The sequence below is a fragment of the Podarcis pityusensis genome (genome assembly GCF_964106645.2).
Source record: "Podarcis pityusensis genome assembly, chromosome: 3".
Taxonomy (NCBI): Eukaryota; Metazoa; Chordata; class Lepidosauria; order Squamata; family Lacertidae; genus Podarcis; species Podarcis pityusensis.
Genome location: NC_138026.1, coordinates 111,051,954 through 111,069,737, shown reverse-complemented (window position 1 = coordinate 111,069,737; position 17,784 = coordinate 111,051,954). Strand labels below are relative to the sequence as shown.

The following is a 17,784-nucleotide window of genomic DNA, read 5'->3' as shown; positions in this document are numbered from 1 at the left end:
TAACTCCCAAAATTTCTAGTCTCTGCCTATCACTTCCGTGAAGTTTTAATTTCCCCCGAAGTGGCAGCTTTCCCTTTCCTCAGAGAAGCTGAATTAAAAATTGCTTTGTGTGCTTAGCAGCTTGAATAATCCACGTCGACCACTGTCAGAGGTTTCACCTTCACAAATGCACTACAGTGTAGCTCTGAATAGCAATGATAATCACATTACTGCTTATTTTCACTCTACTTTTTATGTAACTTTAGTAGTTCATAGATGACATTGAGGGCTAACACACTGCACTTCTTAAACTTTCTGTGTTTATAATTATTGGACAGAAACAGCCGATGTCATAGTACACGTGTGCATGTCTTCTGGTTACAAAGTGTAGAAAAATGAGTTAATTAAAAGTGAGAAACGTTGGCAGGTAGATTTGTTTTTAAGCATCTCTACCCAGCTTTGCCACAGTTCAGTTTAACTACATCAGTTCAGTTTTTGTATATTTGTACATAAACCTAAAACAAACTAAAACCCCAAAATAAATGCTAAACAGACGAGCAGCAGCAACTAATAGACAGCAGCTATCAGGAGTCTTACTGGGCAGGCTCATATTGGGAAATACAGCCTTTAAAATGCTCCGGTCTTGAACAACTTGGGACTATAAAGATCAAAAACAACATTTAAAATTGGACAGAAATGTGGATAACTATATTCTCAATATTCATGTAATGTGCTCAGTGCAGTATATCCTGTCAATCACATCGTCAACGTACAGTATTGTGAATCAGTTAAAATTATCCAAACACTCTTCAAAGTTAGACCTTTGCTTAACATGTTACTACAATCTAACCTTGACATTTCAAGAGCATGAATCACTGTGGCAAGGTCATCTTTATCCAAGAAAGGGTATAGCTGGCACACCAACCATAGATGAGAAAAGGCACTTTGAGGTATAGAAGGCCATAGACGAAGGTGGAAAGAAAAGGATCTGCCATACTATGACCCTGCTTCTTACGCAGGAGTGCTTACCCCATCGACAAGCTCCTATCATCTTAGTCACCTGTAAGGTTTAGGACAAAGGTCAGCAACCTTTTTCAGCCGTTTGCCAGTCCACCATCCCTCAGACCATGTCGTGGGCCGGACTATATTTTTTTGGGGGGAAAATGAACGAATTCCTGTGCCCCACAAATAACCCAGAGATGCATTTTTAATAAAAGCACATATTCTGCTCATGTAAAAACACCAGGCAGGCCCCACAAATAACCCAGAGATGCATTTTAAATAAAAGGGCACATTCTACTCATGTAAAAGCACGCTGATTCCCGGACCATCCGCTGGCCGGATTGAGAAGGTGATTGGGCTGTATCCGGCCCACGGGCCTTAGGTTGCCTACCCCTGGTTTAGGAATACATGAATCTGAGACCTGGACCATTTTGTCTTTTTTTTCTCCTAGCGTTGCCACTTTCTGCATCACTCTGCCTTGGTCCAGCTCCATTCTTGCCAAAACAAAGCAAAAATGAAAATGAAATTTTAAAAATGAAAATGAAATACTCATGACTGATGGGTCAAATTACTAAACCAACTAGAACAGGTTATTTTCATCAGGTGAAAATGAAATGCATGTTTGGTAGCTAGAGTGTAAAGTATTATTGTTAGAGAAATTATTAAATAGGTTCTTCTTTACACAGAAATGTCTCTCTTGGCTCATTTTGTCTGGTAGAGGCATTGATTCAATTTAAAGATTTAACTCTGAGGGCTAGCATGCTCTTATTCAGATTTTATAGTAACTTAATTATTCTTTAAGAGAAGCATTGTATCCAGTAAAGAGGATATTTGCCGTCCATCAATAGCTGTCATCAGGGTCCAGGGATGACTTATTCAGGAGATAGACACATTTTCTGTATTAGGTTGAGCTGATGCATTTTAGAAATATACCTTAGTAATACAAGATACATTTTAGTCAACTTATTTTATCCCAGAGCTCTTAACGACTATTACGTGACTTCTCATTCTCTTATTCAAAACCCGATAAAGTTGCTTAGTTCAGAACATGACATAATCAAATAAGTTGTTATATTGGTGGTTCCTCTTATATGTCCCAACAGATGCTCAAGGAGAAGTAAAGAGCAGAGTCAGGAATCGGGCAGATCAGCTTTAATCCTTGTAATTAGGTCTGTAGAGTAAAGGAAGATTAGCTGCTGCATGCACACAAGAAGATGTCTAATTGCATCAGTATCATCGTAATCTTTGCCCAATCAGGCAATTGTCTTGATATACTTCACTTGAAATAGGATCATGTAATTTACCTAACCTTTCTCTCTCTCTCTCTTTCTTTTTTTAGCTCTGTAGAAAGTGTTTTGAAAACCCTCGTGAAAAACTGTAGACCGTAAGTACTTTTAACAACTTTCAAAGCCATTATGTATTTCTTGAAGAGAAATATTTTCTCTTTAAAGACTTAAATGGCAAGATAGCTCTACATGTGGGTAAGGGGGCATTCCCGTTAGCCTTTTATGGAAGCGGGGGAAGTCCTATGTGTTTATGGGGTTTTGCCATCAGCAGTGGGCAACAGAAGCCCTTCAGATACTGCACTTTTAAATTCATGAAGCTACTGGTGGAAAATAGAACACATGCATCCCTGAGAGATTAAATTGTGTAAGCAATTTTTAACCCCCCCCTCCCCACTTACTCAGTAGTGAAGACTATAGTTATTTGTTGTTAATAAATATGTCAGTTATGACATGAACATATTTTTGGTTAGAAGACTCCTTGTGTTAAGAACTACTTCTATCTCATTCATAAACAAAGTAGTTGGGTCAGGTTAATCTTAATCTGACATATTGTAACCCTTTCATGTAACTGTGCTGTTCCTTATATTTTTCATTCCCCAAGATGCATTCACATATAATGTGCTGTTAATTTTTCTTTGATACTATTATGCTTGTATATTTTATAGACGGAAATGCATTCACTGACATACTTAAAGTAAATCTTTCCAAATGAATTATATCCTCTCAGATCTTGTTTGGGCCACTATCTACCTTTGGGGCAAGCTAAACACTGGTCTCCAAAAAAGAGAGTCTTATTGTTCTATTTGTGTAGTTTGGGAACTAATGCATAAAGAATGTTGTCAGCATTGTATAAACCCGGCATACTGTTAATGACACAAACTTTTTTATAAAAAAATAATCTTTATTTATTTAAATTGCACACTTATACAAAGAATTTACAGTCTCATACTACAAAAAGAAAATTAAAGAAAAAACAACTAAGAAAAAAGAAAAGAAAATACAGAAAAAAGAAAAAGCAAATTTACCTACATTAAAAAACACTTAATCTTCCTAATTAATACTTAATTAAACACTTAAATATTTAACTGACTATTCTTTATTGTGAGATTATTTTTTACCGCCACACATTTTATAAGCAAAGTTATAGTCTTGCTTTCGCCAAATGTGTGGCTGTTGGATGGGAGCATGGCTTCTGGGCTCTGCTTGGGAGACCTGGCTGCACATCTCTACAATCCCCTCATGCACTCTTTTAATGCATGATCTCTCTCTCTCTCTCCTGCTTCCAGTTCTCATAAGAACATCTGTTTTGTCCTTCTGCGTCAGGCCAAATGTCCATCTAGAATAGAAGCCAGCCAGATACCTTAGGAATGGCCACAGTCAGGCCATGCAAGTGATGGCAATCCCATCTTCTTTTGCCCCCTCCCTCCGTTACTGGTTTTCAGGGCTTATTGCCTCTGTACACTGAGGTCCTGTTTAGCTACCATGATCACCTTTCCTTCATTCTCTCCAATGCTGTTTAAAAAGACGCCTGAGCCTAGTGGCTTCTAGTGGCTGCACCTTGTGTCAGTGAATTCTATCCATCTGATTAAATATGTTGCTGAATTACCACTTGTGCATATGAGCCAACCCATCACATCCCTCTTTCCCTTTAGGTATTTCCCCAACAATGCAACAGCCGAGATGCTAGATGAATGGCGGCCGCTAATGTGCCCTTTTGATGTTACTATGCAGAAGGCCATCACTTACTTTGAACTGTTTCTGCCTACCACTCTTCCTCCAGAACTCCACCACAAAGGTTTTAGGTGAGTTGGTCTTAGTTACTTCAAGATGTTCTCACTGAACAATCTATTGCATGGAAGGCTTTTGAATAAATTATATATGTAATGAACTGCACCATGTACTTCATTGTAGAGTTACATTCTGAATGCCTGTTTGTAACAGGAACGATCTAATCAGTTTACCTGAGAGCTGATCTCCAGAATTAACTCTCTTACAATTGATACTCTCTCTCTCTCTCCCCCCTCTCTCTATATATATTCAATTAAAGTTCTAGTTCTTGAGTGGGAAGCAAATGAGTTGCTGATATTGAGCATCATTGCCTGACTCTTTTCTTTCTACAGCAAGAATACTGTAGATACCATTGCTTTTTATTGACTGATGTACCAACTCTAATAACTTGATTTGGGTGCAGAATCATATTGGAGCCCTAAGCCTTAAACAAACCAAGCCTTTTAATGTCTAGACTTTTGGTTCAGGCTCCAGTGCCTGTCTCCAAAGGGAGGTAAGGCTGTGCATTCGCTGGTAGCTCAAAACTGGCAAAATTCCCATTATCCCAAGTGCACTACTTTTTTCATATTGCAAGGTGTGCTTAGGAAGGTCAGAGGCAGCATGAGAGAACTCTTGTTTGCCTACCCTACCTGTTCCTTGCTTTGTTCATGGACTCCCACAATCCTGGAGCTGGCATTCCTTTGATTAAAGAGGTTCTGGTCATTGACATGTGTGAATAGATTTGGCATGTTTCAATTTGGCTTTCAGTTCCTGTGCATTTCAGTGCTATAATAATGGTGCCAAGGGTTAAAATTTCTAATGAATGGACTGTGGCTCTTTTGCATCTTTTTTTAGTTTGTCAGCAGTGAAATACGAAGCAGGTTTAAGGGAACCATGCATTGATGCAAATATTTGCATGACTAGTTGCGTCCAAAGGTGCTTTAGGCTTGCATTTCTCAAACAGCATATCCCTGTGCCACTAGGCAAGCTTGTTTTGAATGAGGAGAGTTTCAAAAGCAGTTTGTGATGTGACATTAAGGCTTGCAATTCAAGGGGGCGGGAGAGTAAAATATTGCCTTAGTCATGCCCTAAAAGTTGGCCACACTTACAGAAGCTCATTGTATCTCAGCCGTGGCTTCTTGAGTGATCAGGATCTGTTCCCAGTGTACCTAAGCTGCAGACTTTGGCATAAGCATATTTTATTCTGGCTCCTTTTTCAGAATTTGCAGCTTCTTTATCAAGCAACTATTGCTAAAAGATTGGGGTAATATTTGTACATATGTGTACAAATATGTACACATATGTGTGGGAAGTAGTTAGAAGTTGATGGGCGGAAGCCTTCCCCCCAGTGGATTTCTTAGCAGAATATGTCTCCAATAAGTTTGAAATCTTGCTTAGAATCTGAGCAAGGGTTTTGCCTCTTTGCAGGAACAATGATCTCTGTTTGTAAATTGTCTCTTAGAAATCACATGGTAGGGAGTGGAGAGAACGAAATCAAGCTGCATGTGTTAATATAGATGCAGCTATGGAATACAGTCAAAAGTTGGATAGCGAACTGTACAGCTAGGCGCAATAGACATTCAGAAACTATGCTTCCTCATATTTTCTGCCCTCATCAGTTGAGACAGCACCATATTTATCTCCAAGCTGTTTCAGGCTGTCCTTGAATGTTCTCATTAAGTGGCTTCATATCTCAGTTGTTTCTCTTTGGGCTTATCACTTCAAGGTCATATTAAGCCACACTTATTAAAGTGCCTGTCCCCAGAATGCCTCCCCTCTGGACTGTGTCCCATCCTTGAGTTCCTTGCATAGCTTTATAAGTGGTTGCTTTCATCCTGATGGGTGGCAAACGCTGATAAGGCACACCCCATCATAGCAAACGTTATATATATTTGGACTTCCTACATTCAAGGAGGCTGCCTTTTCAATATGGACTCACTCTGTTTTATTGATATTATCTGTGTGTGTGTGTGTGTGTGTGTGTGTGTGTGTGTGTCAGTCATATTGTTTACCATACTTTGCTATTTTGTGCGTTTTGAGGCTTTTGCTTTGTTTTTAAGTCATATACTGAGCTTACGTTGTTGCTTTTTAGCTTCTAATGTTGACAGCACTTCCTTCAAAGTAAGCTCCCTTCCAGCCAGCAGGACTTAGTTCCAAGCACAGGGTTCTAAGGTTTGGGTAGAATAATGATTGTATGGAAAAGTGATTTTGTGCTGCTGGCATCTCACCTCTCTTTGAAGTCCTCAATCAATTTTACAAATCTAAAACTGTTAGTAGCACTTATACACATACAGACATACATACATACGCCACTTGTAACCTAGAAAACCCAACCCAAAACAAAACAAAACACCCTAACAGTTGTAACATTTCCCCATCTGATCACCAGAAGGCAGTTCTTACTTGTCATGGGTGACCAGACAGTGGCTATTTTGCAAGCCAGTCAGTTGACAAGTTCAGTATGCACTATAGATTTATGCTTGCTTGTTTATGAGCTTTGAGTTGCTTTAGGCATGTCACCATCTCTATAAAATAGAACATAAAATGACCTCTTTATGGTTAGTATGAAAAAAAGTAATTCCCTTTCCTGAGTCTCTGAATACCAGCTTTCCCCTATCATGTTTTCTCCTGGTAGCCTCGCCGCATGGCTTGAAGGTGTGTTGCCGTTTGAGTTTCCTCCTTCAGATGTGATTGATTGTTGAGTGATTGAACATCACAATGGAATCTCCAGGCGGCACCTTGCCATTGCTTCAAACGCTCTGTGACCAGTAGTGGCAAATACTCCTTAATAGGCATGTGCCAGTGTCTTTAATATAGCGATGGGAGTCTGGAGCAGCTATAAAATAGTCAAATTTCAATTATCCAACTGTGGGTTTAGAAATGATTTGAGTGGGAAGGGGGACAACAGTACCAAGGGATAAAGCAGTATTGGGTGTTGGAGGCCACTGATAAAAAAAATGGCGTTTTCCGCAGGACATCTTTTGATGACATTCTGTATGAGACTAGGAAAAGTGCCTGAAACTTTCAGTCAGAGTCAGAAACGCCCATTTTAATTTCTTCTTCTTCATCCATATGCTCTCTAACTGGCCTTAAGCAAGCTGCTCTTAACAATTTACCATCTGCACTATAACTAATAATGACTGACATTGTGGGATGGTGTAATGATTTCTGAGATAATTATGTGTGCCATTTAATATTTATATAGCACTTCATATTTTGAATACCGAGCATTAATTGTTACTATGATTAGGGTGGGAGCAGTGTTTATTATTAAGAATGGGAATGATGAATTTGGCGTAGCAACAAATCTGTTTGCCTGATTTCATTGTCTTGCAGGCTCTGGTTTGATGAGTTTCTAGGCCTGTGGGTTTCAGTTCAGAATCTTCCGCAGTGGGAAGGAGTAAGTATTCCTGCTTTGGCTTCTTTCCCCCACTCCCCCCTGTCACCAAAGTGTTGCAATTGGACCAGGAATATTAGTTCTAGGGTGGGTTGTGCCTATTTAGGATTTGTATGTGCCCAGTAGTTGAATAAAGAAGCCCATCGTTGGTTGGGTTCTTCTTCCTGTTTACATTCTTACTTGCGAAATTTTCATTTTGTAACCTTTTTGTAATGTTGTTTTTCCAAGCTGAAAGTCAAAATCTAGGCCATTGAAATGGGTGTACTTTCTAATTCTTTCAGATCACACCAGTTAACTATGATTTTTTAATTTGCAGAGAAATCATATGACTCTGGCAAAGGGCTCATTTTTGTTTGCCATAAATATTATTGAACTGTCAGAGTTTTGTAAAGTAAAGCATGACTTCAGGCCCTTGAATTTTGTATTTCTCACATCAGCATTGTGTTAGCTTTCAAGCCTGGGGCAGATATAGGCTGCATGTGAACATCGGTTAAGTCAGGGATAGGCAACCTAAGGCCCATGGGCCGGATTCGGCCCAATTACCTTCTCAATCCGGCCCGCAGACGGTCCGGGAATCAGCATGTTTTTACATAAGAAGAATATGTCGTTTTATTTAAAATGCATCTCTCGGTTATTTGTGGGGCATAGGAATTCGTTCATTTTCTCTCTCCAAAATATAGTCCGGCCCACCACATGGTCTGAGGGATGGTGGACCGGCCCACAGCTGAAAAAGGTTGCTGACCCCTGCGTTAAGCTGTGGTTTAGTATTACATGCACAAGCAGCAACAAGTCTTTGGTATGCACACCCCTTCCTCCCACATGGCCAGAAGGAGGAGTTTGGGAGAGTTTGCTTCTAGCTATGATTAGTTTCAAACAAGTAAATTACAAACCATGGTTCCTAAAGCTGGCTTGTTGAAATTAATCTTAGTATTAACCATAATTCTGCTCCCGAATTACATTTTATAATTTAGTATTTACAAAAGTATTTATGTATCACACACTTGCAAAGTGCCAGGACAATGTACAACAGTGTAAGTAAACACTTATTAAAATGACTGTCCATTCGAGAGACCTGAAAGTCAAAAGTGAGAATGTTGCAAGCTGCATATAACTAAAACTAGAAAGGGAATCTCCTAAATTTCTCCTCTTTTACCATACAGGAGGAGGAGGGAGTGCGGGCTAAGAGTGTTTGACACCCCACCCCCCGGGGCTAAAGTTGAAATTATCTTTTGATCAAGTACCCTTGCAATTTGGTTGGTTGAAACTTTTGGCCATGTGCTGTTAATCCCATTTTGTATGTACTGAAGTTCTCTTGTATGACCTCTGTTCAGTTAAGGGAAGAAGCAGGAGCAAAGCTTGTACTGAAAAAGTTATCTGTGGTTTCTTTCTTTCCAGCACCTAGTCAACCTTTTTGCACGCTTGGCCACTGATAACATAGGCTACATTGACTGGGATCCCTATATTCCAAAGGTAATATCTAATATATAGAAGGAATAATATTAAAACAAGGATAACATGAGAAGTGTTTGCTTGCTTAGTATAGTTTTACTTTACTGACAACCTCTGCCTATGTAGGTAAGAAGAGCAGGGCTGGATCAGGCCAAAGGCCCATATAGTGCACCATCTTATTTGCTGCAGTGGCCAGCTAGATGCCCCTGGAAACTCATAAGCAGGACATAAGAGCTATAGTCCTCTCCTGATGGGATTTGTATCCCTAAACATCTAGGGGGCACTAGGCTGGAGAAGGCTGATATATGGGAAGGAACTTTGTCCCTTCCTCTGTTTTGTTCTCCTGCCTGCTGCAAGTGTCTGTGACTCCCTAATTATAATTTTTAATTACCATCTCATTCTTATAGCTTGTGCTAAATTGCTTCTGTAAAAAGGCCTTGAAGCCTTTTAAGACTTACTTAATCATAACAATTGTTCCATAGTTTTAAAACTCTTCTGGAACATATTAGCTTACTACCAAGCCTCTCTCAGGATGCACAGTAATGTAGGAAGCTTAAGCATGATATTTAGTGGCCACTGCTGAGAAAGTGGGTTTTTGCTTAGCTTCAGTTGACTGACTTGCAATGATAATTTCTGGAGACACGGCGGGACTTAATTTTTTTTAGCAACTCATAAGCAGATGCTTTGCGGATGCTAGCAAGGGATGCAGCAGTGAGGAATTCCAAACCAATTTGTAGAGATGTGGACTTTCTGTGCAATAGCAAATGGTACATAAATTGAGGGAGATCTCAAGATGGCTCAGGTGGACAAAAGATTGTTCTGTTGAAATGAAGTTGCAGACACTTCCTTACCTGAAAGTTTTCCAGGATCTATTCTGAAAGCACTGTGCTAGTGCTATGCGACTTTTCTTACACACTGTAAGAAATACCAAACACCGTTCATAATGCATTTCGGTTATTTGATTGTGGAATTACTTTTTCTACAGATATTTACCAGAATACTGCGAAGTTTGAATCTTCCAGTGGGAAGCAACCAAGTGTTAGTGCCACGATTCCTAACAAATGCATATGACATTGGGCATGCAGTCATGTGGATTACAGCCATGATGGTAGGACCCTTTAATTTTCTCTACACCTTCCCTCCCTCTCCCCAGTTAGCCAAACACTGGTATTTAAGCAGGTTAATAATAATAATAATAATAATAATAATAATAATAATAATATCTTTATTGTCATTGCCCCCTTTGGGGACAACGAAATTACTTGACTGCTCCATAAAAACTCTAATTAATCAATACAGTATAATAAAGCAAGGGAGATTAGATGACTTTCAAAGTCCGGGCTTCCCATTCAGGGCCGAGATCGCTCTGGAGAAGAAGCTGTTCTTAAGACGGCTCGTTCTTATCTTCATCGTCCTGTATCTCCGTCCCGACGGCAAGAGCTCGAAGAGACAGTGACCAGGATGCAATGGATCTTTTACTATGTCCAGTGCCTTCCTATGGCACCTTGTGGCATAAATCTGCTCTAAGGTGGAGAGTGGGCAGCCAACAATGCTCTCTGCTGCCTTAACAACCCTGCACAACCCCATCCTGTCCTGGGTAGTACAGCTTCCGTACCACACACATAAGCCATAAGTGAGCACGCTCTCAATGGCACAGTGATAGAAGGCAAGCAGCAGTTTGATGATAAATATTTTGGCTGCCCACAAGCTTGGGAATAAATAAAGTTGTGCTACATAACCAAGAGCTGGTGTGGCTATCTTCTTAAGGGAGAGCATTCTGTCCTGGGCTCTTACTACGTAGGTGATCATACTCAGTAATTAAGCCATGACCATGTAGCCGGAAGCATCCCAGGAGGCATCATGTCCTCTGGTTTGCCCAGGACCTCAAAAAAGCCCCAAGGGACACGTGGGATTTATCTCACTCCTGAAAACAACCTTTTCCTTTATGAGTGAAAGAAGAGAAGAAGAGTTTGGATTTGATATCCCGCCTTTCACTCCCCTTCAGGAGTCTCAAAGCGGCTAACATTCTCCTTTCCCTTCCTCCCCCACAACAAACACTCTGTGGGGTGAGTGGGGCTGAGAGACTTCAAAGAAGCGTGACTGGCCCAAGGTCACCCAGCAGCTGCATGTGGAGGAGCGGGGAAGCGAACCTGGTTCCCCAGATTACGAGACTACCGCTCTTAACCACTACACCACAAACCTCTTAATCACATACTGGTTTATAAATCAGTTTGGCAGGGCTGCTGGGGTCAGATAAAACTGCTTAATCTGATGTTGGCGAGGTGTCAGGTAGCTTCACAGATCTCTGTTGTAGATTATGAGAGCATATACGTTGCTCTCTGGATGCTTGTGTGTTTAAAAAGTAGCGCTCTCACAGCTGATCTGACAGAGAGATTCCTAGGGGTCTGTTTGAAGGGGGTCCCCAATGGAATGCCAAACAGACACAGGCTTGAAGTAAAAACTAGGCTTTTATTGCTACAAGCACACACAAAAATTACAGGAAGACTGCAACGTGATGTAATTTTATACACTTCGGTGCTACTGTTAGTCAGTCATACGATTACAACGAAACATTCTATAGCAGTTACAACCCACTTCGTGAAACCTAAGCCCATCAGAAATCTATGGCTCCTCTGCCTGTGCCTCCCCAACCTTTCATTACAATAATATGTGATTACATGTGATTCATCAGTGTCTTTCATTATTAACTTTTGACTACTTATCCTATTCTTTATTTATTAAATTTCCATACTGCCCTTTGTCTGAGGAATGCAGGATGGGTTATGATATTAAAAAAGCAAAAATATGTAACATAATAACAAAAAAAAAGAACCCCTCCCCCTGGAGTTTAAAAGGCCATAAGTTGTTTAATTAGCCAAAGTCCTGGGAGAGGCATAATGTTTTTGACTGGCTCTTAAAGATATCTAAAGAAGGCATCAGGTGAGCCTCTCTGGGGAGAACATTCCACCTTGTGGACCTTGTGGAGGGAGACACAATGAAGGGACTTAGATGATGATTGCAGGGTCTGGGTTGGTTCATATGAAGAGAGGTGGTTCTTAAAGTATTGCTTTGGTGAGCCATTTAAGGCTTTATAGGTCAGAACCAGCACTTTGTATTGACCCAGAAACTAATTGGCAGTCAGTGAAGTTGGGCCACGATTGGTGTTATATACTTAAAGTGCCAGGATTGGCGTTACATGAGCAAGTTGGCTGCTGAATTCTGCACCAGCTGAAGTTTCTGAACTCTTCAGAGGTAAACCCACATATAATGTGCTGCAGTAATCTAACCTAGAGGTTATCAGCGCATACACAGCAGAAGATAGGCTGTCTGCTAGCTTCCTCTTCCATTTATGTTTGATTAATATATCCATTTTTCAATTGACTTCAAGATTAAATGCCATCGTTCCACCTAGCTGATCTCCTAGCATTCCTTCAGTTGTTGCTATGGTTATTGTCTTCAGAGATTAATGATACATTCTGTCAATGTACCAGGACACCGGTTTCTCATCGTTCCTACCAAAGAACAATTTTTTCCCTACTAGGAAGGGTTAGTTAAGAGTTCATACACCAGTGTGATACAAAATGGAGTCAGATCAAAATGAAGTTTTCTGATTTGAACTAGAAAAAGGAAGTTTCTCCTTCAGATCCTCTGAATTATAAACTAGTATGAGAATGTTTTTGAATTTGTTTTAACTAGTACTGGACAGATAGGTCAGATACTTGTTTTTAGGGGGTGAATTAACAGGAAAACTACATACAGTACATTACATCTGTTTTGTGTGGGTTTTGGTGCTAGCTGCCCCACAGTGAACCTGTAAATTCCAGCCTTCCATTTTGGAAGTTGGAACTTCTGTAGTTCATATTTTGAAAACCTTTTGAGGGCACAGTTTAGATAACTGAGAAGGTTGGTTTCCCCTACACGTGATTGTCAAACATTATAAATATTTTGTGCTGGGTTTGGCTTTCCACCTCAGTATGTTCCCTGCTACTGAAAAGAACATGTTGCGACTCTAACCCTTTATTAATCCTTTATCTTGGGGCCCATTAAAATTTGAGTGGTTTATAACTGCATTTTGGCCCTGTTCGTGTTCTTTGAAGTTGTATCAAATAACTTGGTTTATCTTTGTTTCTGGACAGGGTGGACCAAGCAAGCTTGTACAGAAGCACTTGTCTGGGTTATTCAAAAGCATTGCCTCTTTTTACCATCCCTCAAATAACGGCCGCTGGTTGGTAAGGATTTATGTGTATATATACATTTATTTCTGATCTTGACATCAAGCACTTCAGTGTTTGTCTTGGAGTGGAATCTTAGTTCTCTTCATTTTCTTCAGCTACTGATGCATTGTATTCTGACTAGGCCATCTTATTTAATTGTACTAGTATAGCTGCACACCAGTTTTGTCTAAACCTGCTTTTACATTGAGTCAGACGTTGAAAATACTGGGTGGTATTCAACTAGGATTTATTTAGAGAAGACCCATTCAAATTAATGAACATGACTGAGTTGAGTTCCTTAATTGCAGGGGTTCTAATGTGAATAAAACTTAGTTGAACACCACCATCTTGGTGGAAAATGAAAGGTGTGGTCGTTGACTCCCAAAAATACAAAACTTTTAACCACTTTATTCACATACATTGTTTCCAAGAAGCTCTGGCTGCATCTATCCAGCTTGGCTACAAGTTACACTCTCAGCTCAATTGTCTCTCAAGGATAATCTGGCCATATTGCATGGAAAATAATTTGAATGTCCAAATAGGCCCTGGATATATATTTTAAGGGAATAGGATAAATTAGGCTTCTTGACAAATTGCCCAGAAATTGACTGATTTTTAATGCACTTAAGTGTAGAGAAGGCATAATAGCTTTTGTAGCTCTTCTTACTGCTGTGTCACTGAAATTGATTCTCTTGTCTTTTCTGTATGGTGGTAGAACAAGCTAATGAAGCTGCTTCAGCGGCTACCCAGTAGCGTTGTCAGAAGATTGCATCGTGAGCGTTACAAGAAGACGACTTGGCTTACTCCTGTGCCTGACAGCCATAAACTCACCGACCAGGATATAACAGACTTTGTAGAATGTATTATTCAGCCTGTTCTTTTAGCAATGTTCAGCAAAACTGGAAGCCTAGAAGCAGCCCAAGCTCTGCAGAATCTCGCACTGATGCGCCCTGAGTTGGTAATCCCACCAGTACTTGAAAAGTGAGTCCAAATAGGATTGGCAAAAAGTGGTTTAGCGTCTGTGTTTTAGATGGCCAAGAAAAGTGTTGCATCCTTTCTGCAGCTGAAAAACTTGTCAAATTTGGCAAGGGAACATTGGACTGCTGTTGAGATGCATGATGCATTCCTCTTGCCTCTCTTCCGTTTTATGGATTTATTTTAAAAAATTATAATACTGCCATTCAAATATGGCAGCTTATAATTGCCACAAAACAGAGGATCGGCTGCAAATTTGAACAATATGAAAATTTCCTGCCGTAGGTTTTTTCATGTGGTCCCGAGTAGGAAGAAGTGCAATGCAACTTCATTTTGCTGATATTTAATGTTATTTTACATAGCCCGCACAGGGTTTGTTTGAAATTCAGTGTCTATATTTCATATAGACAAACTATAAAAGCTGTGTTGGTCTGCCGTAGTCGAAACAAAATAAAAAAATTCCTTCCATTAGCACCTTAGAGACCAACTAAGTTTGTTATTGTTATGACCTTTAGTATGCGTGTGCATGCACACAAAAGCTCATACCAATAACAAACTTAGTTGGTCTCTAAGGTGCTACTGGAAGGATTTTTTTTGTTTTGTTACAAAAATATACATCTGATTAGAGCTCCTGCAGGTGAAAATAATTTAATGTCTTATTTTCCAATGTGGAGCACTAAGATGTCAAGTGCATACAGCCAGACTGGTTGAGACCAAAGGCCTACTTTGTCCATCATTCTGTTTTCTGCAATGGTCAACCAGTTCCCTCTGGGAAGCCCACCAACAGGACATTGGGGGGGGGCAATAGTCCGCTCCCACTCTTGATCTCCAGCATCTGATCCTGGAGAGCTTATGCAGCAGAGGTCACCAACCTTCTTGGGCTTGCGGGTTTACGTTTGTAAACTGGACAAGCCGTTGTGGACACCATGCACATACCTGCTGGCTACCGTAGAATGCTTTTTTTTCAAGGCTAATGTTGAAGCCTCCCCTTTCAGTGTGAGGGGAGGGGATGCTTTGGGCACCAGGGAGTGCGTGTGTCTCTGTCGGGTGCTGCGTTGACTACCCTTGCTTATACAGTGGTACCTCGGGTTACATACGCTTCAGGTTACAGATTCTGCTAACCCGGAAGTAGTACCTCGGGTTAATAACTTTGCTTCAGGATGAGAACAGAAATTGCACAGCGGTGGCAGTGGGAGGCCCCATTAGCTAAAGTGGTATCTCAGATTAAGAACCGTTTCAGGTTAAGAACGAACCTCCAGAACGAATTAAGTTCTTAACCCAAGGTACCACTGTAAAGTCATCATGGCTAGTAGCTGATGATAGCCTTGTCCTTCATGAGCCCATCTAATCATCTTTAAAGTTGTCTCTAAAGTTGTGCTTTGTGGAGAAGTTATTTCCCTTTTGTCTGTCACAATCCTCCCACCTTCCAGCTTTATTGAATGACCCTTGGTTCTAACATACAAAGCTGCCTGGTTGAGAACTTATTTTGCACATTCTGCATATGGGCCATATATTTAGTTCAGGTGTAGTTGAGGGCCATAATGCATTGGTAGAGAAACTCCTTTGAATTTGGAAGGTCCTAGCCTTGATCCTCATCATCTCCAGGTAGGGCTGGGAATGCCCCCTTTCTGAAACTCTGGAGAGCTAATGGCAGTTATTATAGTTCATACATAGCTAGATGGACCCAGCGGACTGTATATGGTAGCTCCCTATATCACTAAAGGTAAAGGTAAAGGACCCCTGACCATTACGTCCAGTTGTGGCCAACTCTGGGGTTGCGGCGCTCATCTTGCTTTATTGGCCAAGTAAGCCGGCGAACAGCTTCCGGGTCATGTGGCCAGCATGACTAAGCCGCTTCTGGCCAACTAGAGCAGTGCACGGAAACGCTGTTTACCTTCCTGCCGGAGTGGTACCTATTTATCTACTTGCACTTTGACATGCTTTCGAACTGCTAGGTTGGCAGGAGCAGGGACCGAGCAACGGGAGCTCACGCCGTCGCGGGGATTCAAACCGCTGACCTTCTGATCAGCAAGTCCTGGGCTCTGTGGTTTAACCCACATCGCCGCCCGCGTCCCCCCTATATCCCTTCATGAGTAGAAATGCAAACAATTATTTCATTGATGCACTCTGTCACCATAGAAGGGAGCTCATCTAATGGTAATTTTTCTCTTCCACAAAAATGCATAGAACATACCCTGCACTGGAGACTTTAACAGAACCTCACCAACTCACAGCCACTTTAAGCTGTGTAATTGGAGTAGCTCGTAGCCTGGTATCTGGGGGCCAGTCATTTCCCGAAGGTCCAACACACATGTTGCCTCTGCTGATGAGAGCGTTGCCTGGTGTGGATCCAAACGACTTTAGCAAATGCATGGTGAGTAAACTCTCTTCCACGTATGGTTACGGCACAGTCAGATTTTTCCGCAGCTTCATTGCCCTGCCCCCATGTGTCCTGTTGTCATATTTCAACCCCCCCCCCCTTTTTCCAGGCTCCCACTTCTCCCCCTTGTAAGGACCCCTGACCAGCTCCGTTCTAGGGGTTGAAAGGCACAGCTCACATAGCAGTGCCCAAATGAGTGCAGTTTGGTGGCTTGTATTGTAATGTAATAAAACTATAAAAGAATGCATAACTCTCTGGTGGCTTTGTTTTCCCTTACCTATCCACTCTGCCTAAGTGTTTTTAACATTGTTGGAAAGAAATTATAAATAGTGGTTGTTCAGGATATGGAGAACAAGGAAGAAAAATGATACCTAGTGGGCAGCTATAGCAAAGGACTACCACATTTTATTTTATTTTTGGTAGTGCAGGGGGTGGGACTACCACATGTATAAAATATAAATGTGTAAAGTAAATCTATATAATAAAAGGTGATAAATTACTTGCCCAGGCATGTTCCATGTGTTATACCAAGCAAGTGTTTAAAAGACTCTGGAAATTTAAACTAATACACACAAATATGAACAGAGTGCGGTTCCTACAAAATATTCAACGTAATAAGACATTGTGCCAGACATCTTTTTGTAATTCATCTTGCAACCCTCTTGTTTGATATGGACATTTGAAATCGGGGGATCCCATACTCATCCTTTGTTGTCATATGTGCAGCTTTTGTGCTCATTTACCTTAAAAAGGAATTGTGGTATAAGGCAGCAGGAATTCAAAGTAAGCATTCACTTATTGTGGTGCGAGGCATGTTACCTCACACATGAGGTTTAGGATGCGTGGGCAGACGTTTTGACCCAACCCTGATACAAGGGTTTGCCTTACCGCCTATTTCAGTTTTTCACATTACAGTTCAAAAAACAAACATGCCGTCTTTCAGTATAAGTGATTCACACTGAAACTTCCTTTGCATCTTCCAATAGATCACATTCCAGTTTATTGCAACGTTTTCCACTCTTGTGCCTTTAGTAGATTGTTCATCTGCACTACGAGAGAGAAATAACCTCACAGAGGTAAGGTGTTAAATGGCTAATATATGCTGTTTCTAGTGTTCTTTAGTGTAAGAAGCTCTTGGCTAATATATGCTTTTTTTAAGTATAAGAAGCTATTGCATGTTGAACTGTTTAAAAAGATGTTAAAGTGTAAATATGAGAGGGGAAAAGATGTTTGTATAAGTCAAAGCCCATTTCAGGAAAGGGGAAATAATATTCTTTTGTCTATACTTCACAAGCAAAAAATATGCTTTGCACCTTGAAGAATCAAATTACATAT

General features: G+C 40.7%; 1 protein-coding gene across 2 annotated transcripts in view; it reads left to right on the top strand.

The window, feature by feature from the left end:
* The window catches only part of PSME4 (proteasome activator subunit 4), an 81,922-nt gene that overhangs the window by 15,009 nt on the left and 49,129 nt on the right, over positions 1-17,784 (top strand). For both annotated transcript variants that reach the window (XM_081000808.1, XM_081000807.1), the window contains 9 exons: positions 2,321-2,365; positions 3,920-4,069; positions 7,371-7,434; positions 8,827-8,901; positions 9,866-9,988; positions 13,017-13,109; positions 13,810-14,075; positions 16,257-16,443; positions 17,436-17,525. In XM_081000808.1, the coding sequence (XP_080856934.1) occupies positions 2,321-2,365; positions 3,920-4,069; positions 7,371-7,434; positions 8,827-8,901; positions 9,866-9,988; positions 13,017-13,109; positions 13,810-14,075; positions 16,257-16,443; positions 17,436-17,525 (1,093 nt within the window). The remainder of the gene's footprint in view (positions 1-2,320; positions 2,366-3,919; positions 4,070-7,370; positions 7,435-8,826; positions 8,902-9,865; positions 9,989-13,016; positions 13,110-13,809; positions 14,076-16,256; positions 16,444-17,435; positions 17,526-17,784) is intronic.